General features: G+C 38.0%; 1 protein-coding gene across 2 annotated transcripts; it reads left to right on the top strand.

Annotated features, from left to right (window-relative positions):
- Positions 1–10,998: 10,998 nt before the first annotated feature.
- Positions 10,999–20,279, top strand: TAF9B (TATA-box binding protein associated factor 9b). Of its 2 annotated transcripts, XM_024764042.1 has the most exons (8): positions 10,999–11,626; positions 12,270–12,351; positions 12,944–13,080; positions 13,156–13,290; positions 14,092–14,167; positions 16,144–16,254; positions 17,848–18,004; positions 19,894–20,279. In XM_024764042.1, exons 1-8 carry the CDS (start codon positions 11,576–11,578, stop codon positions 19,922–19,924), a joined length of 780 nt encoding a protein of 259 aa, XP_024619810.1. In that variant the 5' UTR covers positions 10,999–11,575; the 3' UTR covers positions 19,925–20,279. The 2 variants fall into 2 exon arrangements, with proteins under 2 accessions (XP_024619810.1, XP_024619811.1); XM_024764043.1 differs by lacking the exon at positions 19,894–20,279 and having other exon boundaries at positions 17,848–19,869.
- Positions 20,280–23,195: the final 2,916 nt, after the last annotated feature.

Consider the following 23,195-nt stretch of genomic DNA (forward strand, 5'->3'; position numbering starts at 1 on the left):
GATATAAATTATGACATTAAAAAAACAAGATATGGGAACATATGTATATGTATAACTGATTCACTTTGTTATAAAGCAGAAACTAACACACCATTGTAAAGCAATTATACTCCAATAAAGATGTAAAAAAAAAAAACGTGGAGGGTGGGGGTAAAAATGCAGAGCCTTTAGAATGTGTTTGAACACAAATAAGTATCAGTTTTAAATCAGTAGATGTAGTTATAGGTCAACATATATGAACTCTATTGTAACCACAAAGCAAAAGCCTACATTAGATATAGAAAAATTGGAGATAAAGGAACACAAACATAATACTAAAGAAAATCATCAAACCACAATGGAAGAGATCACAATGGAAAAGAAGAAGAAAAGAACAAAGAACTACAAAAACAACCAGAAAACAAAATGGAAATAAGTACATAAATATCAATAATCACTTTAACTGTCAAAGGACTAAATGCCATAATAAAAAAAAATGGTGGCTAAATGGATTAAAAGAACAAGATCCATACAGTTGCTGCCTTCAAGAGACTCACTTCAGAGTTCCAGCGGGGATAGGGGAGGACGGGGGCAATGACTCCTTCTTCTAGATGTTAGGGAATGCAGCTGGAACTGGATCCAAAGCAGGCTGTCCATAGCAACCAGGCCTGGAGGACAACGCCCAGCTGGAGGACCGGGTGCAGCACAGAAGGCTGGCCACACTGTGCATTTGGACTGGAGAATTTAACCATTTACATGTAAGCCATGTGGCTGACAGGGTCTTGGTGCTCTGGCTCGGTGTCAGGCCTGAGCCTCTGAGGTGGGATAGCCAACTTCAGGACACTGGACCACCAGAGATTTCCTGGCCCCATGTAATATCAATTGGTGAGAGCTCTCCCAGAGAACTCTGTCTCAATGCTAAGACCCACTTCCACTCAACGACTAGCAAGCTCCAGCGCTGGACACCCCATGCAAAACAACTAGTAAGAGAGGAACACAACCCCACCCATTAGCAGAGAGGCTGCCTAAAATGATAATAAGTTAACAGACACCCCAAAACACACCACCAGATGTGGTCCTGCCCACCAGAAAGACAAGATCCAGCCTCATCCACCAGAACACAGGCACTAGTCCCCTCCACCAAGAAGCCTACACAACCCACTGAACAAACCTTACCCACTGAGGGCAGACACCAAATACAGCGGGAACTACAAACCTGCAGCCTGCGAAAAGGAGACTCCAAACACAGTAAGTTAAGCAAAATGAGAAGACAGAGAAATACTCAGCAGATGAAGGAGCAAAGTAAAAACGCACCAGACCAAACAAATGAAGAGGAATTGAGAAGGCTATTTGAAAAAGGATTCAGAGTAATGATATTAAAGATGAACCAAAATCTTGGAAATAGAATAGAGAAAATACCAGAAACGTTTAACAAGAACCTAGAAGAAGTAAAGAGAAAACAGTGACAAACAGCACAATAAGTGAAATTAAAAATTCTCTAGAAGGAATCAATAGCAGAATAACTGAGGCAGAAGAACGGATAAGTAGCCTGGAAGATAAAATAGTGGAAATAACTACCACAGAAAAGAATAAAGAGAAAAGAATGAAAAGAATAGAGGACAGTCTCAGAGACCTCTCGGACAACAATAAACATACCAACAATCGAATTATAGGGGTCCCAGAAGAAGAAGAGAAAAAGAAACGGACTGAGAAAATATTTGAAGAGATTATACTTGAAAACTTCCCTAATATGGGAAAGGAAATAGTCAATCAAGGCCAGGAAGCACTGATTCCCATACACGATAAATCCAAGGAGAAACATACCAAGACACATATTAATCAAGCAATCAAAAATTATATACAAGAAAAAAATATTAACAGCAGCAAGGGTAAAACAACAAATAACATACAAGGGAATCCCCATAAGGTTAACAGCTGATTTCTCAGCAAAAACTCTGCAAGCCAGAGGGAGTGGCAGGACATATTTAAAGTGATGAAAGGGAAAAACCTACAATCAAAATTACTCTACCCAGCAAGGACCTCATTCAAATTCGATGGAGAAATTAAAACCTCTACAGACAAGGAAAAGCTAAGAGAATTCAGCACCACCAAACCAGCCTTACAACAAATGCTAAAGGAACTTCTCTAAGTGGGAAACACAAGAGAAGAAAAGGACCTACAAAAACTAACCAAAAACAATTAAGAAAATGGTCATAGGAACATACATATCGATAATTACCTTAAATGTAAATGGATTAAATGCTCAAACCCAAAGACACAGACTGGCAGAATGGATATAAAAACAAGACCAGTATATATGCTGTCTACAAGACACACACTTCAGACCTAGGGACACATACAGACTGAAAGTGAGGGGATTGAAAAAGATATTCAATGCAAATGGAAATGAAAAGAAAGCTGGAGTAGCAATTCTCATAACAGACAAAATAGATTTTAAAACAAAGACTATTACAAGAGACAAAGAAGGACACTACATAATAATCAAGGGATCAATCCAAGAAGAAGTACAACAATTGGATATATTTATGCACCCAAAAAACAGAACACCTCAGTACATAAGGCAAATGCTGACAACCATAAAAGGGGAAATTGACAGTAACACAATCATAGTAGGAGACTTTAACACCCCACTTTCACCAATGGACAGATCATCCAAATGAAAATAAATAAGGAAACATAAGCTTTAAATGATACATTAAACAAGATGGACTTAATTGATATTTATAGGACATTCAATCCCAAAACAACAGAAAACAATTTCTTCTCAAGTGCTCATGGAACATTCTCCAGGATAGATCATATCTTGGGTCACAAATCAAGCCTTGGTAAATTCAAAAAAATTGAAATTGTATCAAGTATCTTTTCTGACCACAGTGCTATGAGACTAGACATCAATTACAGGAAAAAAATCTGTAAAAAATACAAACACATGTAGGCTTAACAATATACTACTTAATAACCAAGAGATCACTGAAGAAACCAAAGAGGAAATGAAAAATACCTAGAAACAAATGACAATGAAAAGACGAAGATCCAAAACCTATGGGATGTAGCAAAAGTAGTGCTAAGAGGGAAGTTTATAGCAATACAATCCTAACTCAAGAAACAAGAAACATGTCAAATAAACAACCTAACATTCCATCTAAAGCAATTAAAGAAAGAAGAACAAAAATACCCCAAAGTTAGCAGAAGGAAAAAAATCATAAATATCAGATCAGAATTAAATGAAAAAGAAATGACGGAAACAATAGCAAAGATCAATAAAACTGAAAGCTGGTTCTTTGAGAAGATAAACAAAATTGATAAACCATTAGCGAGATTCACCAAGAATGAAAGGGAGAAAACTCCAATCTATAGAATTAGAAATGAGAAAGGAGAAGTAACAACTGACACTGCAGAAAGACAAAGGATCATGAGAGATTACTACAAGCAACTCTATACCAATAAAATGGACAACCTGGAAGAAATGGACAAATTCTTAGAAAAGCAAAACCTTCAGTTAATGATCCAGGAAGAAATCGAAAATATAAGCAGACCAATCACAAGCACTGAAATTGAAATTCTGATTAAAAATCTTTCAATAAACAAAAACACAGGACCAGATGCCTTCACAGGCGAATTCCATCAAATATTTAGAGAAGAGCTAACACCTATCCTTCTCAAACTCTTCCAAAATATAGCAGATGGAGGAACACACCAAAACTCATCCTACAATGCCACCATCACCCTGATACCAAAACCAAAAATGTCAAAAAAAAAAAAAGAAAACTACAGGCCAATATCACTGATGAACATAGATGCAAAAATCCTCAACAAAATACTTGCAAACATAATCCAACAGCACATTAAAAGGATCATACACGACGATCAAGTGCGGTTTATCCCAGGAATGCAAGGATTCTTCAATATATGCAAATCAATCAATGTGATATACCATATTAACAAACTGAAGGAGAAAAACCATGCGATCATCTCAAGAGATGCAGAAACAGCTTTTGACAAAATTCAACACCCATTCATGATAAAAACCCTCCAGAAAGTAGGTATAGAGGGAACTTCCTCAACATAATAAAGGCCATATATGACAAACACACAGCCAACATCATTCTCAATGGTGAAAAACTGAAACCATTTCCTCTAAGATGAGGAACAAGACAAGGGTGTCCACTCTCACCACTATTATTCAACATAGCTTTGGAAGTTTTAGCCACAGCAATCAGAGAAGAAAAAGAAATAAAAGGAGTCCAAATCAGAAAAGAAAAACTAAAGCTGTCACTGTTTGCAGATGACATGATACTATACATAGAGAATCCTAAAGATGCTACTAGAAAACTACTAGAGCTAATCAATAAATTTGGTAAAGTAGCAGGACGCATAATTAAAGCACAGAAATCTCTGGCATTCCTATACACTAATGATGAAAAATCTGAAAGAGAAATTAAGGAAACACTACCATTTACCACTGCAACAAAAAGAATAAAATACCAAGGAATAAACCTACCTAAGAAGACAAAAGACCTGTATGCAAAAAATTATAAGACACCGATGTAAGAAATTAAAGATGATAAAAACAGATGGAGAGTTATACTATGTTCTTGTACTGGGAGAATCAATATTGTGGAAATGACTATACTACCCAAAGCAATCTACAGATTCAATGCAATCCCTATCAAACTACCAATGGCATTTTTCACAGAACTAGAATTAAAAATTTCACAATGTGTATGGAAACACAAAAGACCCCAAAGAGCTAAAACAATCTTGAGAAAGAAAAACGGAGCTCAAGGAATCAGGCTCCCTGACTTCAGACTATACTACAAAGCTACAGTAATCAAGACAGTATGCTACTAGCACAAAAACAGAAATATAGATCAATGGAACAGGATAGAAATCCCAGAGTTAAACCCATGCATATATGGTCACCTTATTTTTTATAAAGGCAGCAAGAATGTACAATGGAGAAAAGACAGCCTCTTTAATAAGTGGTGCTGAGAACACTGGACAACTACATGTAAAAGAATGAAATTAGAACAGTCCCTAACACCATACACAAAAACAAACTCAAGGGGCTTCCCTGGTGGTGCAGTGGTTGAGAGTCCGCTTGCCAATGCAAGGGACACGGGTTCATGCCCAGGTCCGGGAAGATCCCACATGCTGTAGAGTGGCTGGGCTGGTGAGCCATGGCCGCTGAGCCTGCATGTCTGGAGCCTGTGCTCCGCAACGGGAGAGGCCACAACAGTGAGATGCCCGCGTACCGCAAAAAATATAAAATAAAATCAAAATGGATTAAAGAACTAAATGTAAGGCCAGACACTATAAAACTCTTAAAAGGAAAACATAGGCAGAACACTCTGTGACATAAATCACAGCAAGATCCTTTTTGAACCACTCCTAGAGAAATGGAAATAAAAACAAAAATAAACAAATGGAACCTATTGAAACTTAAAAGCTTTTACACAGCAAAGGAATCCATACACAGGACGAAAACACAACCTGCAGAATGGGAGAAAATAGTTGCAAATGAAGCAACTGACAAAGGATTAAGCTCCAAAATTGACAAGCAGCTCATACAGCTCAATATCAAAAAAACAAACAATCCAGTCCAAAAATGGGCAGAAGACCTAAATAGACATTTTTCCAAAGAAGATATATAGATTGCCAACAAACACATGAAAGGATACTCAACATCACTAATCATTAAAGAAATGCAAATCAAAACTACAATGAGGTATCACCTCACACCAGTCAGAATGGCCATCATCAAAAAATCTACAAACAATAAATGCTGGAGAGGGTGTGGAGAAAAGGGAACCCTCCTGCACTGTTTGTGGGAATGTAAATTGATACAGCCACTATGGAGAACATTGTGGAGGTACCTTAAAAAACTAAAAATGGAAGTACCATAAGACCCAGCAATATAACTACTGGGCATATACCCTGAGAAAACCAAAGCAATTATACTCCAATAAAGATGCTAAACAAAAAAGAAAGAGAAAAATAAATACCGTATGCTATCATATATATATGGGATCTAAAAATGTTTCTGAAGAACCTAGGGGCAGCACAGGATTAAAGACGCAGACATAGAGAATGGACTTGAGGACACAGGGAGAGGGAAGGGTAAACTGGGACGAAGGAGAGAGTGTCACTAACATATATACACTACCAAATGTAAAGTTGAGAGCTAGTGGGAAGCAGCCGCATAGCACAGGGAGATCAGCTCAGTGTTTTGTGACCACCTAGAAGGTTGGGATAGGAAGGGTGGGAGGGAGATGCAAGGGGGAGGGGATATGGGCGTATATGTATATGTATAGCTGATTCAGAAAGCAACACAAGATTGTAAGCAATTATACTCCAATAAAGTTGTTAAAATAAAAAAGAGACTCACTTCAGAGCTAAAGATACACACAGACTGCATGTAAGGGGGTGGATAAAGCTATTCTGTGCAAATGGGAATGAAAAGAAAGGTGGGGTAGCAGTACTCAAGTTAGACAAAGTAGACTTTAAAACAAAGTCTGTAATAGAAGACAAAGAAGGCCACTATATAATGTAAAGGGATCAATGAAAGAAGATACAACATTCATAAATATATGTACACCTAATATAGGAGCTCCTAAATATTAAGCTAAAATATAAATTTTAACAGACGTAAAGGGAGAAATTGACAACAATTCAATAATAGTAGAGGACATTAACATTCTATTTACATCAATGGACAGACCATCCAGAAAGAAAATCAGTAAAGAAACAGTGGCCTTAAATGACACAGTAGTCCATTTGAACTTAATAGATATCTACTGGACATTCCATCCAAAAACAGCAGAATACACGTTCTTTTCAAGTGCACATGGAATGTTCAGCAGGATAGACCATACGCTAGGCTATAAAACAATTCTTACCATATTTAAGAGGATAGAAATTATATCAAGCAACTTTTCCAACTACAGTCGTATGAAACTACGAATCAATTACAGGAGGAAATGTGGGAAAAACAAACATGTGAAGAGTAAACTACATGCTAGCAAAAAAACAATTGGTCACTGAAGAAATGAGAAAATCAGAAAATACCTTGAGACCAATGGAAATAAAAACACAACCTTCCAAAATCTATGGGATGCAGCAAAGCAGTTCTAAGAGGAAGCTTATATCAATGCAGTCCTACCTCAATAAATAAGACAAATCTCAAATAAACTACCTACCTACCATCTAAAGGAATTAGAAAAAGAACAGAGCCCACAGTCAGCAGAAGGAAGGAAATTATAAAGATCAGAGAGGAGATGAATAAAACAGAGACCAAAAAGTAGAAAAGATCAATGAAACCAAGAGCCTGTTTTTTTGAAAAGATAAACAAAATTGATAAGTCATTAGCCAGGCTCATTTGCAAATACTATAAATAGTTTTATGCCAACAAATTGGACAATCTAAAGAAATGGATGACTACCTAGAAACATACAATCTTCCGAGACTGAGTAAAGAAATGGATAATCTGAACAGATTAATTACTAGTATTGAAAATGAATCAGTAATCAAAAACTCCCTACTAGGGGCTTCCCTGGTGGTGCAGTGGTTGAGAGTCCGCCTGCCGATGCAGGGGACACTGGTTTGTGCCCTGGTCCGGGAAGATCCCACATGCCACAGAGCAGCTAGGCCCGTGAGCCCTGGCTGCTGAGCCTGCGTGTCTGGAGCCTGTGCTCCGCAAAGGGAGAGGCCACAACAGTGAGAGGCCTGCATACCGCAAAAAAAAACCAAAAAAAAAAAAAAAAAACTCCAGTACCAGACAGCTTCATAGGAATTCTACCAAATATATAAAGAAGAGTTAATACCTATTCCTCTCAAACGATTCCAGAAATTGAAGAGGAGGAACCACTTCCAAGTTTACTCTACTAGGCTACCATTACTCTGATACCAAAACCAGACAATGACACTACATAAAAAGAAAATTACAGGTCAATATCCCTGATGAACATAGATGCAAAAATTCTGAACAGAATAGTAGCAAAACAAATTCCACAATATATTAAAATAATCATACAAATTCCACAATATATTAAAATAATCATATACCATGATCAAATGGGATTTATTCCAGGGATGCAAGGATGGTGCAATATCCACAAATCAATCAATGTGATACACCACATTAACAAAATAAAGGATAAAGATCACATAATCATCTAAACAGATGCAGAAAAAGCATTTGACAAAATTCAACATCCATTCATGATAAAAAACTCTCAACAAAGTTGGTGTAGAGGGAACATATCTCAACATAATAAAGGCCATTTATGACACACATACAGCTTACATCATACTAAATGGTGAAAAATTGAAAGCCTTTCCTCTAAAATCAGGAACAAGACAAGGATGCCCCCTCTCACCATTTCTATTTAACATAGTTCTGGAAGTCCTAACCACAGTAACCAAACAAGAAAAAGAAATAAAATGCATCCAAATTAGAAGGGAAGAAGTAAAACTGTCACTATTTGCAGATGACATGATGACACACTATATATTGAAAACCCTAAAGTCTCCATCAAAAAAAAAAAAAGAAAAGAAAAAGGAATGTTACCAGAAAGACAGCTGAGTTAAACAGGACTCTCTCATTTCTTTACTAAAATTTTAACTTATTTGGAATCCAACTTCAATTTCATGAGTTCAAATTACCTTTGTGCTTGAAAACCTTTTTTCCCTGAGAAAGAAAGATTTAATTTATGATGACATCTAACATGCTTCAGAATGTTAAAAAAGGATGGATATTTTAGACATTGACAGACTATATGGTGAATGTGTAGATGCAAAGGGCCTAATTGACTGGCAAATAGCTGGTTTACCAAGACAAGCCTCTAGTACTAAGTGGATGGGCATTTTTTGGAGAACTGAGAACTAATTTCTACAAGTCTAAAAACCTGCTATTTCTAGTAAGTAATATTTAGGAGTACTCCATACTCAAACACTTTTTTTGAAAGGATATTTAGCTTGATGTCATCACACTGGACTGACACCAGGAATCAGTCTAATGTAGGCTTGATAAGAGCAGAGATGCATATCAAAATGAATATTACGTTTGATCATATTCAGTTTTACCACTACATAAAAGAAGGATGTCCTACAGTCTGCAGGAAGTTCAGAGAAGTATTATTAGAAAAGAAACAAAGAGTAAAAATATCCTACTATACTCTGGTGCCAAAAGGAACATTTCATTGTAATTTTTTTATTAAATATAGCCAATAGATAATAGCTGTTTAATTTGTTTTATTGTGTTTACATTCTTCTTTTTTAGTCTTACATTTATGTATATTGAAAATATACAATAATATGACCTAAAAAATTTAAACAACCAAGAGTTGAAATAAATTGCTGTGACAGGACAGAAATATGAAAAATATGGTTAAAATTAATTAGTCCTATTAATTACTACTAATTGCCACTGTTAAGTAGTCCTATTGTTTTATTTAAATAGCATGTATGTAAAAGAAAAGTAAATACTACAGAAAAACAATTTTAAATGAACATCTATTTTCATATTTTTATATTACAGCAATAACACATGTATACAACTATTTATTACATCTTATGGGTCTTTTCATCTAGTACAGCTGTGTCCCGATTGGCTCTCTAAAGGTTGGTCACCCCAACGGTACAGTACCATTTGGGTAGGGGAAAAAGATATAAAGGAGGTAATATTTGCAAATTAAATAGACAAGAAACTGGTAAACAGTGATGCCTTCTGCGAAAGAGAAATGAGTGGCTGGAACAAGCCAGAGAGGCTTTTTCTTAGTTTTTAAATATATTTTAAAATATTTGTACCCTGCGTATATGCTACCTATTCGAAAAACATTATTAGTCTTACATAGACGTTCCCCGCACTGAGCTGGGAAAGGCGCTTGTGTAGCATGAGGATCAGTGTTCCTCCGGGAACCACAGTGTTAACAACACGTGGGTCGTGGGGAGACCTGTTCAGAGTTCAATATGGCTGTGCGGTGGACGGATTCAGACAGGCCCGATGAGGTAAGACGGTGGCCAAAACTGAAGGGCCTGCCAAGCCCCAGAAATCAGTTTGAATTTGTGTGTGTGTGTGAGGGAAGCCATTAGAGGGTTTTAAGGATAGGAATGCAATTATTTAGTTTATGACTAAGAGATCTCTCCGGTTGTGTAAAAATGTGGGGGAGCACAATTTCGGGGTCCTCTTGCTGTAGCCTTGGTAATTAGGGCTGTTAGCTTGGACCATTAGCATGGTAGCACTGGATGGAGATGCGGAGCCATGGACAGAGGTTTTGTGACTTTGGGAGGTCACCCTGACAGGACTTGCTGCTAGACTTAAGTGTGGCTTGTTCGGGAAAGAGCATAACATGGCTGACGGCTCTTCCCGCCTGGGTGGGTCAGAGTGCATTTCTCAGAAATGGAGGGCGTTGGTGGATGTTGAGGAGGAAGAAAGAGTTCTCTTTGGGACACTTAAAGCCAGAGACAGTTAACTGATGCATGTTTTTTGAAAGACCCTCAGGCTGTTCTGTGGAGAGTGGGAAGAAGGCATTTGGGGCTCCAGGGGCGAATCTTTCAGGCTGTCAAAGGCTTTAGCTTTGCATCAGTATGAAATGAGCAATTATGACAGGGCTTTGAGTGTAGGAGAGCTGACCAAATGCCTGCTGGGTGGAGAGCAGACCATAGGGTAGAGTTGCCAGATTTAGCAAATAAAAATAGAGAGCACAATGAGGTGGATAGACCTAGAGTCTGTCATACAGAGTGAAGTAAGTCAGAAAGAGAAATTTTAAATGTCATTGGAATTTTGAAAAAAAAAAGAGAGAGAGCACATAGGGCTTCCCTGGTGGCGCAGTGGTTGAGAGTCCGCCTGCCGATGCAGGGGAAACGGGTTCGTGCCCCGGTCCGGGAGGATCCCACACGCCGCGGAGCGGTTGGGCCCGTGAGCCATGGCCGCTGAGCCTGCGCGTCCGGAGCCTGTGCTCCGCAACGGGAGAGGCCACAACAGTGAAAGGCCCGCACACCGCAAAAAAAAACAAAAACAAAAACTAAAGAGCACCCAGTTAAATTTGAATATCAGATCAACAATAAATCATTTCATAGTGTAAGTATAGTCCGTGTAATATTTGGGATAAACTTATGCTAAAAACGTGATTATTGATCTGACATTCAAATTTAACTGGGCTTTCTGCATTTGACCAGGCAGCACTACCACAAAGGCAGGTGGATGCAGGGACTCTGCAGACATTCAGGGAGAGGGAAGGGGCCAGGGTGGCTGCAGGGGACGTGAGGAGGGGCCCCAGAAAAGACAAGGGTGCCCCTTTTCGTGTACTTTTCCGGGGAACAGCTCTGAGAAGGCGAACTTATCAGTTTTCCAAGCGTTAGCCGAGGGCTCTTCGGAGAAGGCTTCAGCGCCGTGGGCTCCCTGCTAGCCCGGCCTCCCTCTGCCTCCGCGGGGCGGGCGGGCGGCTGGGAAGCGGTAGCCAGCGGAGCAAAAGGACCGGCGCGGTAATCCCGCCCTCCGCGCCCGGAGGGGTGGAGCCTGAGCGAGGAATCCGCGAGCAGTCCTCTCTCCCCGGATGACTAGCAGCAGGATAACATGGAGTCGGGCAAGATGGCGCCTCCCAAGAACGCTCCGAGAGATGCCTTGGTGAGTGCGAAGGATGCGAGGCGGGGTGCGAAGCTGGGCACGACCGCAGCCGGGGACCTGAGAGGCGGGCCTGGGGGGAGGACCTGATGATGGGCTCGCGGGTCGACTTCAGCCATGCCAGGGCCGCCAGGAGCTGGAGATTCGAGTGCCCTGGACCCCAGGGCTCTCTCCCGCCACCCCGGCGGCCCAGCCGGAGGGAGGCTGGCGGCCCGCCGGATGCGCAGGCCGGCCTCCCGGCTTTGTCTCCTGGGCCTCGGGCCCGGGCCGCCTAGTCGTCCCGCCCCGTCTGCGAATCCTGGCTCGCGCCTCCAGTGTTCTGATGCAAAGCTACCGCAGTCGCCACATCTGAAAATGACAACCAGCTGTAACCACCCCTACCTCGACTGGGAAAGCCAACCCGGGCCTTTTTCTTCTCTTTGCCCCCGCCCCCACCCCCACCCCCGCCAAAAAAAAAAGTTTTCAGCAAAGAGATCAAGACGAGATTTGGTGTGAACCTGACACTCGCTTGGGAGGAAAAGGATAAGTACAAGTTTGGAACCCAGAGAAGGGGGAACCTTGTATCATAAATATAATTACTACCTTCGGTCCAGTCTTGATTTCTATACCTAGATTATGCATCTGGCGTTTTTATTTGAATCCACAGGTGATGGCACAGATCCTGAAGGATATGGGAATTACGGAGTACGAACCAAGGGTTATAAATCAAATGTTGGAATTTGCTTTCCGTAAGTTAACAAAACACCAAAATCGCCTAACTTGTGAATTTTAAAAATCGTTCATTGTAAGAACATTTTCAACCAAAATACTTTAACAGTTAATGTCATAACATGTCATTATACACTTGTCCAAACCCACAAAATGTAGAGTTCCAAGAGTGAACCATAATATAAACTACGGACTATCGGGGATTATGATGGGTCCGTGTAGGACTATCAATTGTAACAAACGCACCACTTTGCAGGGAACATTGATAATAGAGGATGCTATGCATGTATGGCATCAGGGAGTATATAGGAAATCTCTGTATATTCCCCTCAATTTTGCTGTGAACCTAAAACTACTCTACAGAAATAAAGTCTTAAAAATATGTGAAGAAAAAAAATTTAATGTTATAGAATTCATAAAGCAGTAAAAAGGAGCTCAGGCTAGGGAACAGTATATTGTGATATCTGTTTAAAATTGATCATATAGATAGGACAATTAGATATTAGAACCAAAATTCATAAACTTTCTGGAAATTAGTGAAACTTTTTAAGAAAACTGGCCATAAATATTAATCTATTTTCATATGTTTTAAATAATGTTTTGTTCTTAAAGGATATGTGACTTCAATTCTGGATGATGCAAAAATTTATTCAAGCCATGCTAAAAAACCTAATGTTGATGCAGATGATGTGAGACTGGCAATCCAGTGTCGGGCTGACCAGTCTTTTACCTCTCCTCCCCCGAGAGATGTGAGCAAAATTTTATTTGAAGTTCATTTTACTTATAATTTTTAATTGTAGTTCTAATAAGGATTTTTTTTTTAGTTTTTACTGGATATTGCAAGGCAGAAAAATCAAACCCCTTTACCACTGATTAAGCCATATGCAGGACCCAGACTGCCACCTGACAGATACTGCTTAACAGCTCCAAACTATAGGCTAAAGTCCTTAATTAAAAAGGTAAGAATTTTTAGTCATCTTAGCTTTTAAAAAGGGTAAGATGTGTTAGGGGTAAATAGTGCAGTAAATTAAAGGCTAAGATAATTTACTAGGATTTTTTAAAATTTAGTTCCTTGAAAATACTATGTCTGCAATTAGCTACTATGTTAAAATATAGAATATATGATCCAAGATTTTTAGGGCTAAAAGGAACTTTATTGTTCATCTAACTCATCAGGGAAGTGAGCCCGAACTCATCTATGAAGTTAGTAGCAAAGTTAAGACTGATTCCCAGGTCTCATAACTCCCAATCTTTACACTATACCATAACAGAGTAAATGATATACCATCAGGCATTGGACTTGCTTTCTGAAATATGACCTAAGCCTCTCCCACCACTGAGAAAGTTCTCCCCACATTGGGCTACCTCTGTACCTCTGAAATTCCACTATAAGGAAGTTTCTTACTGGGTTAAGATATTGACTAGTTAAGATTAAAAAATCATAAGGAAGTTAGCTGTTATCCCCAAATAACACTCTACCTCAAACTTTAAAACTATATAGAATTATATATTTTATATATATATTCTTATCCATGTTTATATAGATATGTATTGTTTGTATTATATGTGTGTGTATATATATAGATATTTGTGAAAACCCTAGTTTAAATGTTGCATTAGAACACTGAACAGAAACAGGACATTCTTGCCATCAATTATTTATTAATAATTCATATCAGCAATCCTAATTTCATTTCCTGCTAAGTTTAGGTGTCAAGTGTGAACAACGTTAAAACTAATTTGTTTTTTAAATCCCCTAGGGACCTAACCAAGGAAGACTAGTTCCACGGTTAAGTGTTGGTGCTGTTAGTAGCAGACCTACCACTCCTACTATAGGTAAGTGCGAGAGGGAAATGGCTTTTCTGGCTGGTAAAGAAGTGCCTCAGCACTTGATTTTGAACTGTAATCCAAGTAAAAAGGTGAGTCAGAAATTCCGATATGTGTTGCCATTAATACATTTACTCGTCCTCTAGTAATGCTATAAACATATTTTATCAGATTTCAAAATGAGAAAGCAACAAGGAATATCTGATCCCAAATGAGTATAGAATTGGGCATTACCCAACATTGTTGCCGGTATTAACTATGGTAACAAAAACAGAAGTTTAAGCAGTGTTCTTTCTGGGTTTTATACAAATAAAGTTGCCAAACTCACTCACAGCAGTAGCCTACTTATTATCAGAAATTAAATTTCTGAGTAAATTGGCAAGAGATGCAATCAAAAGAAGTAAGTTTAAAGTATACAAAAAGCTTAAGACTATCAAAGAAAATCATTTTTAATATAACCTTTTCAAAAGTAGTACTGATTATCCTGTATTGGTCAGTGAGCACCCCTTCAGACTGTTTCCTGCGTCCTTTGTGACAGGTCTCCATCATTCTTTGAGCATTTCTTGCTTCCTGGCACAAGATGTTCCAAGCTCATCTTATATTTTCCTTACCCCAGTCCTAGAATCAGCCATTTCTCTAAAGAGCCCTGGTTCCTCTTAGTGGAGAATGGCATTTAGAAACCACAATGTCATTGTTGCTTAGATAATAAGGAACACATGAATAATGGATTTAGATTTCCTGATTTTTTTGTCCTATGTTCCTGCTGTATTTTTTTCATAGTCAAAGTCTTTTCAGAAAAAAAAAACCCTTCTCTTTGACCAGTATTGATTTCTTAGCTCTTATAACTTGAGTACTATAGATGTCATATAGCTCTAGTGTAAGCAGCATTTGATTTTTGAGATGTGTAGACAACCTCTTCATATTTTCAGGGTGTGAATTCACATTTCAGCATTTTAAAACCAGACTGGTATAGTATTAATTTGTACACTTCTAATTATATGCATGTGACCTTTGTAGACAGGAGTTTGCCTATATAATTTGTGTAACTTTTTTATCATATACTGTTTATCTGTGGGTTCATATCTCTTAAGTGAATACCAACTTTTTAAAAACTCTAGGCTGTGCTAATCAGTTACATGTGTTGGCAAGTTAACCAATTTTAGTTACCAGTTGTGATTTTTATTCCTAGTTAGACATTTATTGTACATGTTTTAGAGATTTTTAAGTCTAGAGTGAGGGAGCTGCTAAAAACTACTATTAAAGATGCAAGTTTTAAACTTTAAAAAAAATTTAAATGTGTTTCATAAAGCATAAGACCTAAGCGTATACTCTGTTCAATTTTAAAACCTAAACTCCATACTTAGATAAATGTTAACAGTTTCCTTATGGTAATGGACAAGAAAACATCCACCTACTGTGAATTTTCTTGACAAAATAAAATACTTATATTGCTTCATTAAGCTTCACCAAATTCTTTGGACCACTCCTTAATACATGGCAAACTTACCTAAAGATGGAGATATGTTAGGCTTCTGTTAGATGCATGTTGATTTAGCTTCATGGGCATAGTAGACACCTCCTAATTCCCAGCAAGTGACAGAGATTAAAAGTGCCACATAAGATAATAGAAAACTTGGGTCTTTAATGCTGTTTATTTAAATGTTCAACTTCATGACTTCATGTAGCTAAAATTCAGTGCCAGATGCTATGTGAAGAGTTTTACTTGGATTATTTTAATTCTCACAAGAATCCTATGAAACAGGTATTGTTATCCCCATTTGATAGATGAGAAAAGCACAAAAAGATTAAATAACTTGCCCAAGGTCACTCAGCTAGTAGGTGATAAAGCCTGGATTCAAACTCAAGCAGATCTTTCATTAATTCCCTGTGCTTTGAAGGTAGTTTCTGGTAAGCTAAAGGAGAGCAGAAATTGAACCTGTATAATAAGTCACCTAACTAACATGGTCTGTTAATTACAACTACAGCAACCCCACAAACAGTGTCTGTCCCAAATAAAGTTGCACCTCCAGTGTCAGTGACAAGCCAAAGATTTACGGTGCAGATTCCACCTTCTCAGTCCACACCTGTCAAACCAGGTAACATGATGGGCAGGGCATGGGGGATTGAAAGTGGTTCTTTTAAAATATTTTTCTGAATTTTAAAATTTGTGAATGGTTCGTGATAACAGAACAGTTTGTATTCCTATAGCAATAATTAAATTGTTTTAATATTGTAACAGGAAGGCGGCCGTAATGCTGCAAATCTGGGTTCTTCAGAGGGGGTCTATAAACACACTAAAATTGTATGAAATTTTACATATATGTAACATTTTGGGGGGAAGGGAGAGATTTCAACATGATCATCAGAGTCTCAAAGAACCCTATGAACTAAAATAAGTTATGGTCTACAAATCTCAGGCAAAATCACTTAGGGTTAAAGCTCAAGAAAATAATACAACTTAGTACATATCCAATGAAAACTGTACTTTTATTCACTTCACGGAAGTATATGTAGAAAGTTAGAATAATATAAGTAGAATTCTAACGTAGTTTATTCATGAATATGTTTAGATTTCACATCTTCTGAAACCTAACCGTACACCATAATATTGGTCTGTAAGGAAGCATGATTCCTGACCTTGAACATGTGCCTTTAGTATGTTCCATGATGAATCCAGTGCACTGCTTCCCATGACTGAGAACTAATTGAAATTTTAAGTAAATTAAAAACAGGGCTTCCCTGGTGGCGCAGTGGTTGAGAGTCCGCCTGCCGATGCAGGGGACACAGGTTCGTGCCCCGGTCCGGGAAGATCCATGCCGCGGAGCAGCTAGGCCCGTGAGCCATGGCCGCTGAGCCTGCGCGTCCGGAGCCTGTGCTCCACAACAGGAGAGGCCACAATAGTGAGAGGCCCGCGTACCGCAAAAAAAAAAACAAAAAAAAACAAAAAAAACTAACAGAACTTCTTTAACCTTATATTAGATACTAATTTACGTACTTTAAATCATTAAAAAATGTAATTTAACTCTTAATGCAGTATAATTATGTTTCTTCTGATAGTTTTACTTCATGCTATTGAAATTGTTATTAAAATTACATTCAGCTTTGTTGAATACTTTTTATTCTCAGAAGCATTATACTTTGTGTACTCTTGCTTTATGTCTCATTTTTAATTGAATACTAAGGGAATGTAGTATTTTAATCATAACTTTATCTAGAGGCCTGTTGCCATTTTTGTGATTTATGAAATTTTTGTCGCCAAAAAAGGCAGGATTATGTTTTTTCCTTCCAGATTGAGTTGGTATAAGTGTATTCTTGGCTGTCAAAATACTCACAGCTTTGGGACTTTGAAATGGTAAATATTCATGATGTGTGAAAAAGCATATACATAACTGTATGATCTTAATTACATAAAATGGATGCTTAGTTATGTAGATACACAAACGAAACCTAGAAGGACACATCAGACGGTAAACTGCTTGTGATTATGGATGACTTTGTTTTTTGCTTCTTGTGTTTTCTGGTTTCCTGTTATGCACATGTTAACTTTTAAGAAATAAATGTTATTTTAAAAACCTTAAAAAAAGAAATTATTATTAGAATTACATTTCAGCTTTGTTGAATACTTTTTACCATATGTTTCTGATTCTGTGTAGTTCATAGTTTGGGGGTGTTTTCTCCTCTGTTTACAGTTCCCGCAACAACTGCAGTTCAAAATGTTCTGCTTAATCCTTCAATGATTGGGCCCAAAAATATTCTTATTACCACCAACATGGTTTCATCACAGAACACGGCCAATGAATCAAACCCATTGAAGAGAAAACATGAAGATGATGACAATGATACTATGTAAGGAATATAGTGTAGTCTCTATGCATTTCAAACGTGTAGTTGGTTTTGAGCCCAGTATACCAAACTAGAACATTCTTGATCGAAAACTTAAATGTAGCTGCAATATCTTTCACCTTAAAGTGTTATATTTATTTCTTAAGGGTACCAATGTTTTTTCATTAGGCTTCAAGTATAAAAAGTTAAGTGCTTGTTTATTAATGGTTTCATTAATGTTGAGTCCTGCTATGGTAATTCTATTTTTGGAAGCAGTTTTCTGCAATGTATCTGACAGCAACACTTAAGTTTCACTTTCTACAGCCTGATCAGTGGACTAATCTTTAACAGCATAATTTCTAATCTATATTTAAATACTTCTTTTGTAAGATAAAATAGTCACTTTTATTGTCACCCACTTTTTTGACCAGATCTCTCAATTTAGCAAATATTGTTGGAGAGGTTGGATTTAGAGGGATTCTAAATCCATTTTGAATATATTTAAGCTGTTTCTTGATGTTCCCTAACCTCCCACCTCAGCCCCGTTTCTAGATCCCATTCATTTTCTGCACCACCTCCTCCCCACAGGCTTACGTTTCTCCCTATTGCTCTTAAATTTAAAAGGCCAAAACTGGAACTTTAGGAATATAATTCCTGATAATACAGCTCAGTGTCATTTTCATATTTTTAAAACCTGCTTTACATGCCTGATGGTCTATGGTTCACTTTAACCAGAAGGTTTGCATTTGCTGTTTTTCTCTCCATACCAGAGCAGTTGGGTTTTATCCCTTACCTTTTATGCCCATTGAGCATTACTCTGCTTTTGACAGGTAGTTTGGGGTCAGTTACATTCAGTTTCAGTCATATTCCAAGTTGATAACTCCACCATATTTCACAATTTGAAATTTAACATGAAAGATGCTATAGCTTAAAATCTGCCGTGATAAGTATACTTACACTGGACCTAGGCAAAACCACTGAAGAGCAAGTGTTTTCTTCCTTTCTACCATACATATATATGCTTTGATCACTACTGCTTGAACCCCCCTATTGGTATAATTCAGAATTTTCCAGCTTATTGCTGAGGATGTCACACATAAGATGGGATCAAACCTGAAAGTTTTCTAATGGTTTTCCTTCCTCTAGAAGGCCAACACAAACAAATTAGTGTGATGTGACTTGCGTTTAGGTGCATTCTGCATAGGCTTCCCAGTAATGTTGCTAAACACCTTTCCCTATTCCATTTATACACATCTAAACATCCTATTGAGAAAGACTGCAAAGCTTTCAAAAATATAAACAGGCTTGTGTTGTTTTTGTTTAAGTAAGTTTGACATATTCAACATAGGAATACTTTTGCAGAATTTCTAAAACAAATTTTTATATCATAATTTAGAACTTATAGCCAAGGATCCTCAAAACTTAAAACACAAGTAAATTTCACCTTAGGATGGTGCTTGATACATCAAAGAGAAATAGTCCAGTAACAGGGAAGAAATATCTCATCAAAACTGTGATTCAGTGTTTTTGGATATTAGGAAAAGGTGATACCAGACTTATAAAAATAGACCTGATCATCATAGGAGAGAAATGTTCATTATATAGCATAGGATGCCATTACTTGAATGTTCTCAGGGAGGCATGTCAGAAAGCCTAGGTTCTAGTCCTGGCTCCATCGCTAACCAACTGTGTGACCTTACTTCACCCATGAGCCTTGTTCTCCTCACTAGTAATAGGAAAATAACACCAACCCTGCCTACCTCACAGGGATGTTGTGAGGGTTTAATTGGTATATGTGAAAGTGCTTTCAAAATTGTAAAAATGCTATATAATTCTAAGGAATTGTTAACGTATTTGTTCCAAGATTATTAATAAACAATTGAACTTACTGTATTTCTCACTTTTGATTTAAGGGATGCAAAGAGGATGAACAAGGCCCAGTAATTCTGAGGTCCAAAAAGCAAGATTTGCTTAATGGATGATTATAAATCAGGGAATTGCTTGCTTTTATTTGGAATCAGCATGTGACTCATCATAATGAAGCAAAATAAATATGAAAGGATATGGGTTTAAATCTGTTAACATAACATGCTCTGTCTTTAGTGGGAATTTATACATATAATTGAGGTTGCAATCTGAGTGTTCATTCTCTTAGCCAGCCAGTGGGTGGTTTGCCCTTTCCGATGAAGACTGCTTTATCTTGCAGATCTCCCTTTCCTAATTACATCCACCCATTCTAGCATCAAGAATGATTTAAGGGACTTCCCTGGTGGTGTAGTGGCTAAGAATCTGCCTATCAATGCAGGGGACATGGGTTCGAGCCCTGGTGCGGGAAGATCCCACATGCCGCGGAGCAACTAAGCCCATGAGCCATAACTGCTGAGCCTGTGTTCTACAGCCTGCGAGCCACAACTACTGAGCCTGCGCACCACAACTACTGAGCCCACGTGCTGCAACTACTGAGCCCACGTGCTGCAACTACTGAAGCCCATGTGCTCTAGGGCCCACATGCCACAACTACTGAAGCCCATGCACCTAGAGCCTGTGCTCCACAACAAGAGAAGCCACTGCAATGAGAAGCCCATGCACTGCAACGAGGAGTAGCCCCCGCTCACTGCAACTAGAGAAAGCCTACATGCAGCAACGAAGACCCAACGCAGCCAAAAATTAATTAATTTTTTTAAAAAAAGAATGACTTAAGGCAGCTCTTGTCCTCTGGCTTCTAGGTGGAATTTTTTTAAAAGATGTACTGATAGGAAATGAGGTGAGGACACTGTCGTCCCAAGTTCTTCCTTCTACAAGTAGGAAACAAGTGTCTTTGATCTGAGTAAGAATATAGGAATACAGCCACTATGCAGGGAGAATGGAAGATGTGGCCTAAGGGGTCCAGAGTGAAGAGAAGTAACTCAGGAGGTAAGGAAAAAAAACATCAGAACGACAGGTACAAAGCAGTGTGTGTAATTATGCCACCATACACCAACACACACATGCACATGCATACCCTTTTTATATGCATTAAGTAGCTCGAGATTGAAGTAAACCAGTCTTACAGTGATTGGTTGCTTCTAAGAAGGGAAACTGGTAGCTAGGGGACTAAGGTAGGAAGGAGTCTTCTCATTGTACTCCTTTTTGACTTTTGTATCATGTACTAGAGGGAAGTTTTGGACATAAAAAGGAAAAGAAAGGAAGCAGGAAACACTGAACTAAAGAAGAGATTGAACTCATTTATGATGATTATAATTTTTTTTCTATATACAGGCATACATATGTTGTCTGGGGGTTAAAAGTGAATTTGCTACACTTAAGCCTAAACCTTTGCAGTTTTATCAGTAATTCATAACTGTATTAAATCAGGAAGCACATACTTGTACAATTCTAGTTTATATATGCATAAATTGTTTGTTATATACTATCTTCCTTGACTAGGTTGTAAATTCCTTCAGAAGATAACTGCTATCATCTTATACTGCCTCTATTATGTCCTGAGCATATAGCAGGTACTCAAAATATTTGGCTGTTTGCGTTTCCCCATTCATTTTCTGGATTAATGACCGAAATAAATGGGGAAAAGATCCTGGAAGCAGAGTCTGGTAGAAATTACTTATAAGGTACAATCAGGGGTTGACGGATGGACGAATGGCAGTTGTAGAGTCTAAGTGTTAGGTTTATGGGTGTTTACAATTCTTTCAATTCCTCTGTACATTTGAAATAATAAAATGTTGAGGGAAAGGTAATCAGTAGGGGAAGAAAGTCATCAGTATGCTAAAGTTCTGGCCCGGCTATGACATTAATTCTCTGGATCAATGTGTAGCATCTCTGGGCCTCACCTACAAAAAAGATTGTACTAGAATTCCTGCTTCTCAAACCAGGGTAGAGCATGCCATTAGAGATGTGCAGAAATATGGTGTTTTCAAAAATTAACTACAACTATGGTGACAGTATTAAAATACAAATGAATTTTTAGAAAAAATTCAAGCCTTCAAAATTTGTTTTGTTTAAAGCAGCCACCAAAATTTTCTTTTGCTGTTCTCTCCAGAGTTAAGCAAAAAAGCCCTAGTCTAGAAGAATCATTTCAGGGAGTGAGGCACACTGAAAAAGCACCAGCCTTTGGAGTCAGACAGACCTGGATTTGAATCCCTGCTGTTACGGGCTCTGTGATCCTGTCCAATAGTTTAACTATTTCTTTATCCATAAAGGTGAAATACATACTCTAGTATGTAAAATGCCCAGCAGAAAAATTCCAGTTACACACAGCCTTTTGAAATTGCACCATTTACCTCTGCTCATTCCTGAAACTCCCATTAAAATGACAGGAAAGAGAAAGGAGGGAAAATTACAAGGACAATAAAAGAATAAGAATGTCGTTGAAATCGCTTTGGCCTTTTGGCTAAGATCAAGTGTAGGATGTCATTAGATTTTCAGCAATGACAGTGAATCAAAGGCTTTAAGTCTGAGAAACTGATAGTTAGGCTGAAATTCTACATATAACCAAACAGGCAAATATAAGAGTTGAATAAAGATATCTTCAGACATACAAAAAATTTTGCCTCCTACGCCCTCAATTTCTCAGAAAGCTAGTGGAGTCTTGTATTTCACAAAAAGGAGAAGTAAACCAAGAAAGAAGGGGAAAACAGATCCAGGAAAGGGAAGGTTCAACACAGGAGGTTAAAGGAATCCCCAAGAGTTACCCCACAGGGATTTCCTCTGGAAACAGGAAACCCCAGGGCAACAGCTGTACAGCCAACATAGGGGCCAGCCAGTACAAACTGGAACAGGAACATAGAGTACTGCAGGAGGGACATCTCTAATAAAAATGAACCTACTGTCCCATATGTTTGAATATGTTGGGAATGAATCAGTGATAGATACATAGAAAAAAAGAAACTAATTTTTAAAACTATTTTTAACTCCAAAGAAAATTAAAAGATACATAAGTAAATATAATCATGGCATATGACATAGCTCAGCTGTGAATAATATTTATAATCACAATGTAGACTCTATTGATCAAATCTAAAATTATGACAAAACTATACTGGGAGAATTAAGAAGGGGACATACATATGGAACAAAGGCTATAAAAGAGCTAAATCTTCCCATGTATGAAATCAAGAAGTTAACAGTTTAAGCATGTTACTTAGAAACATGGACGTAGATATCTGATCCCTTCCTCAAGATTCTGTTCTCACCCTAACAAAATATGACAGGAAAAAAA

Source organism: Neophocaena asiaeorientalis, unplaced genomic scaffold (genome assembly GCF_003031525.2).
Source record: "Neophocaena asiaeorientalis asiaeorientalis breed wild unplaced genomic scaffold, Neophocaena_asiaeorientalis_V1.1 scaffold1106, whole genome shotgun sequence".
Taxonomy (NCBI): Eukaryota; Metazoa; Chordata; class Mammalia; order Artiodactyla; family Phocoenidae; genus Neophocaena; species Neophocaena asiaeorientalis.

Coding starts and splice junctions, on each gene's coding strand:
- TAF9B (XM_024764042.1), top strand. CDS start 11,576: ATGGAGTCGGGCAAGATGGCGCCTCCCAAGAACGCTCCGAGAGATGCC. Junction 11,627..12,269: donor ACGCTCCGAGAGATGCCTTG/GTGAGTGCGAAG, acceptor TTGAATCCACAG/GTGATGGCACAGATCCTGAA. Junction 16,255..17,847: donor GTCCACACCTGTCAAACCAG/GTAACATGATGG, acceptor CTCTGTTTACAG/TTCCCGCAACAACTGCAGTT.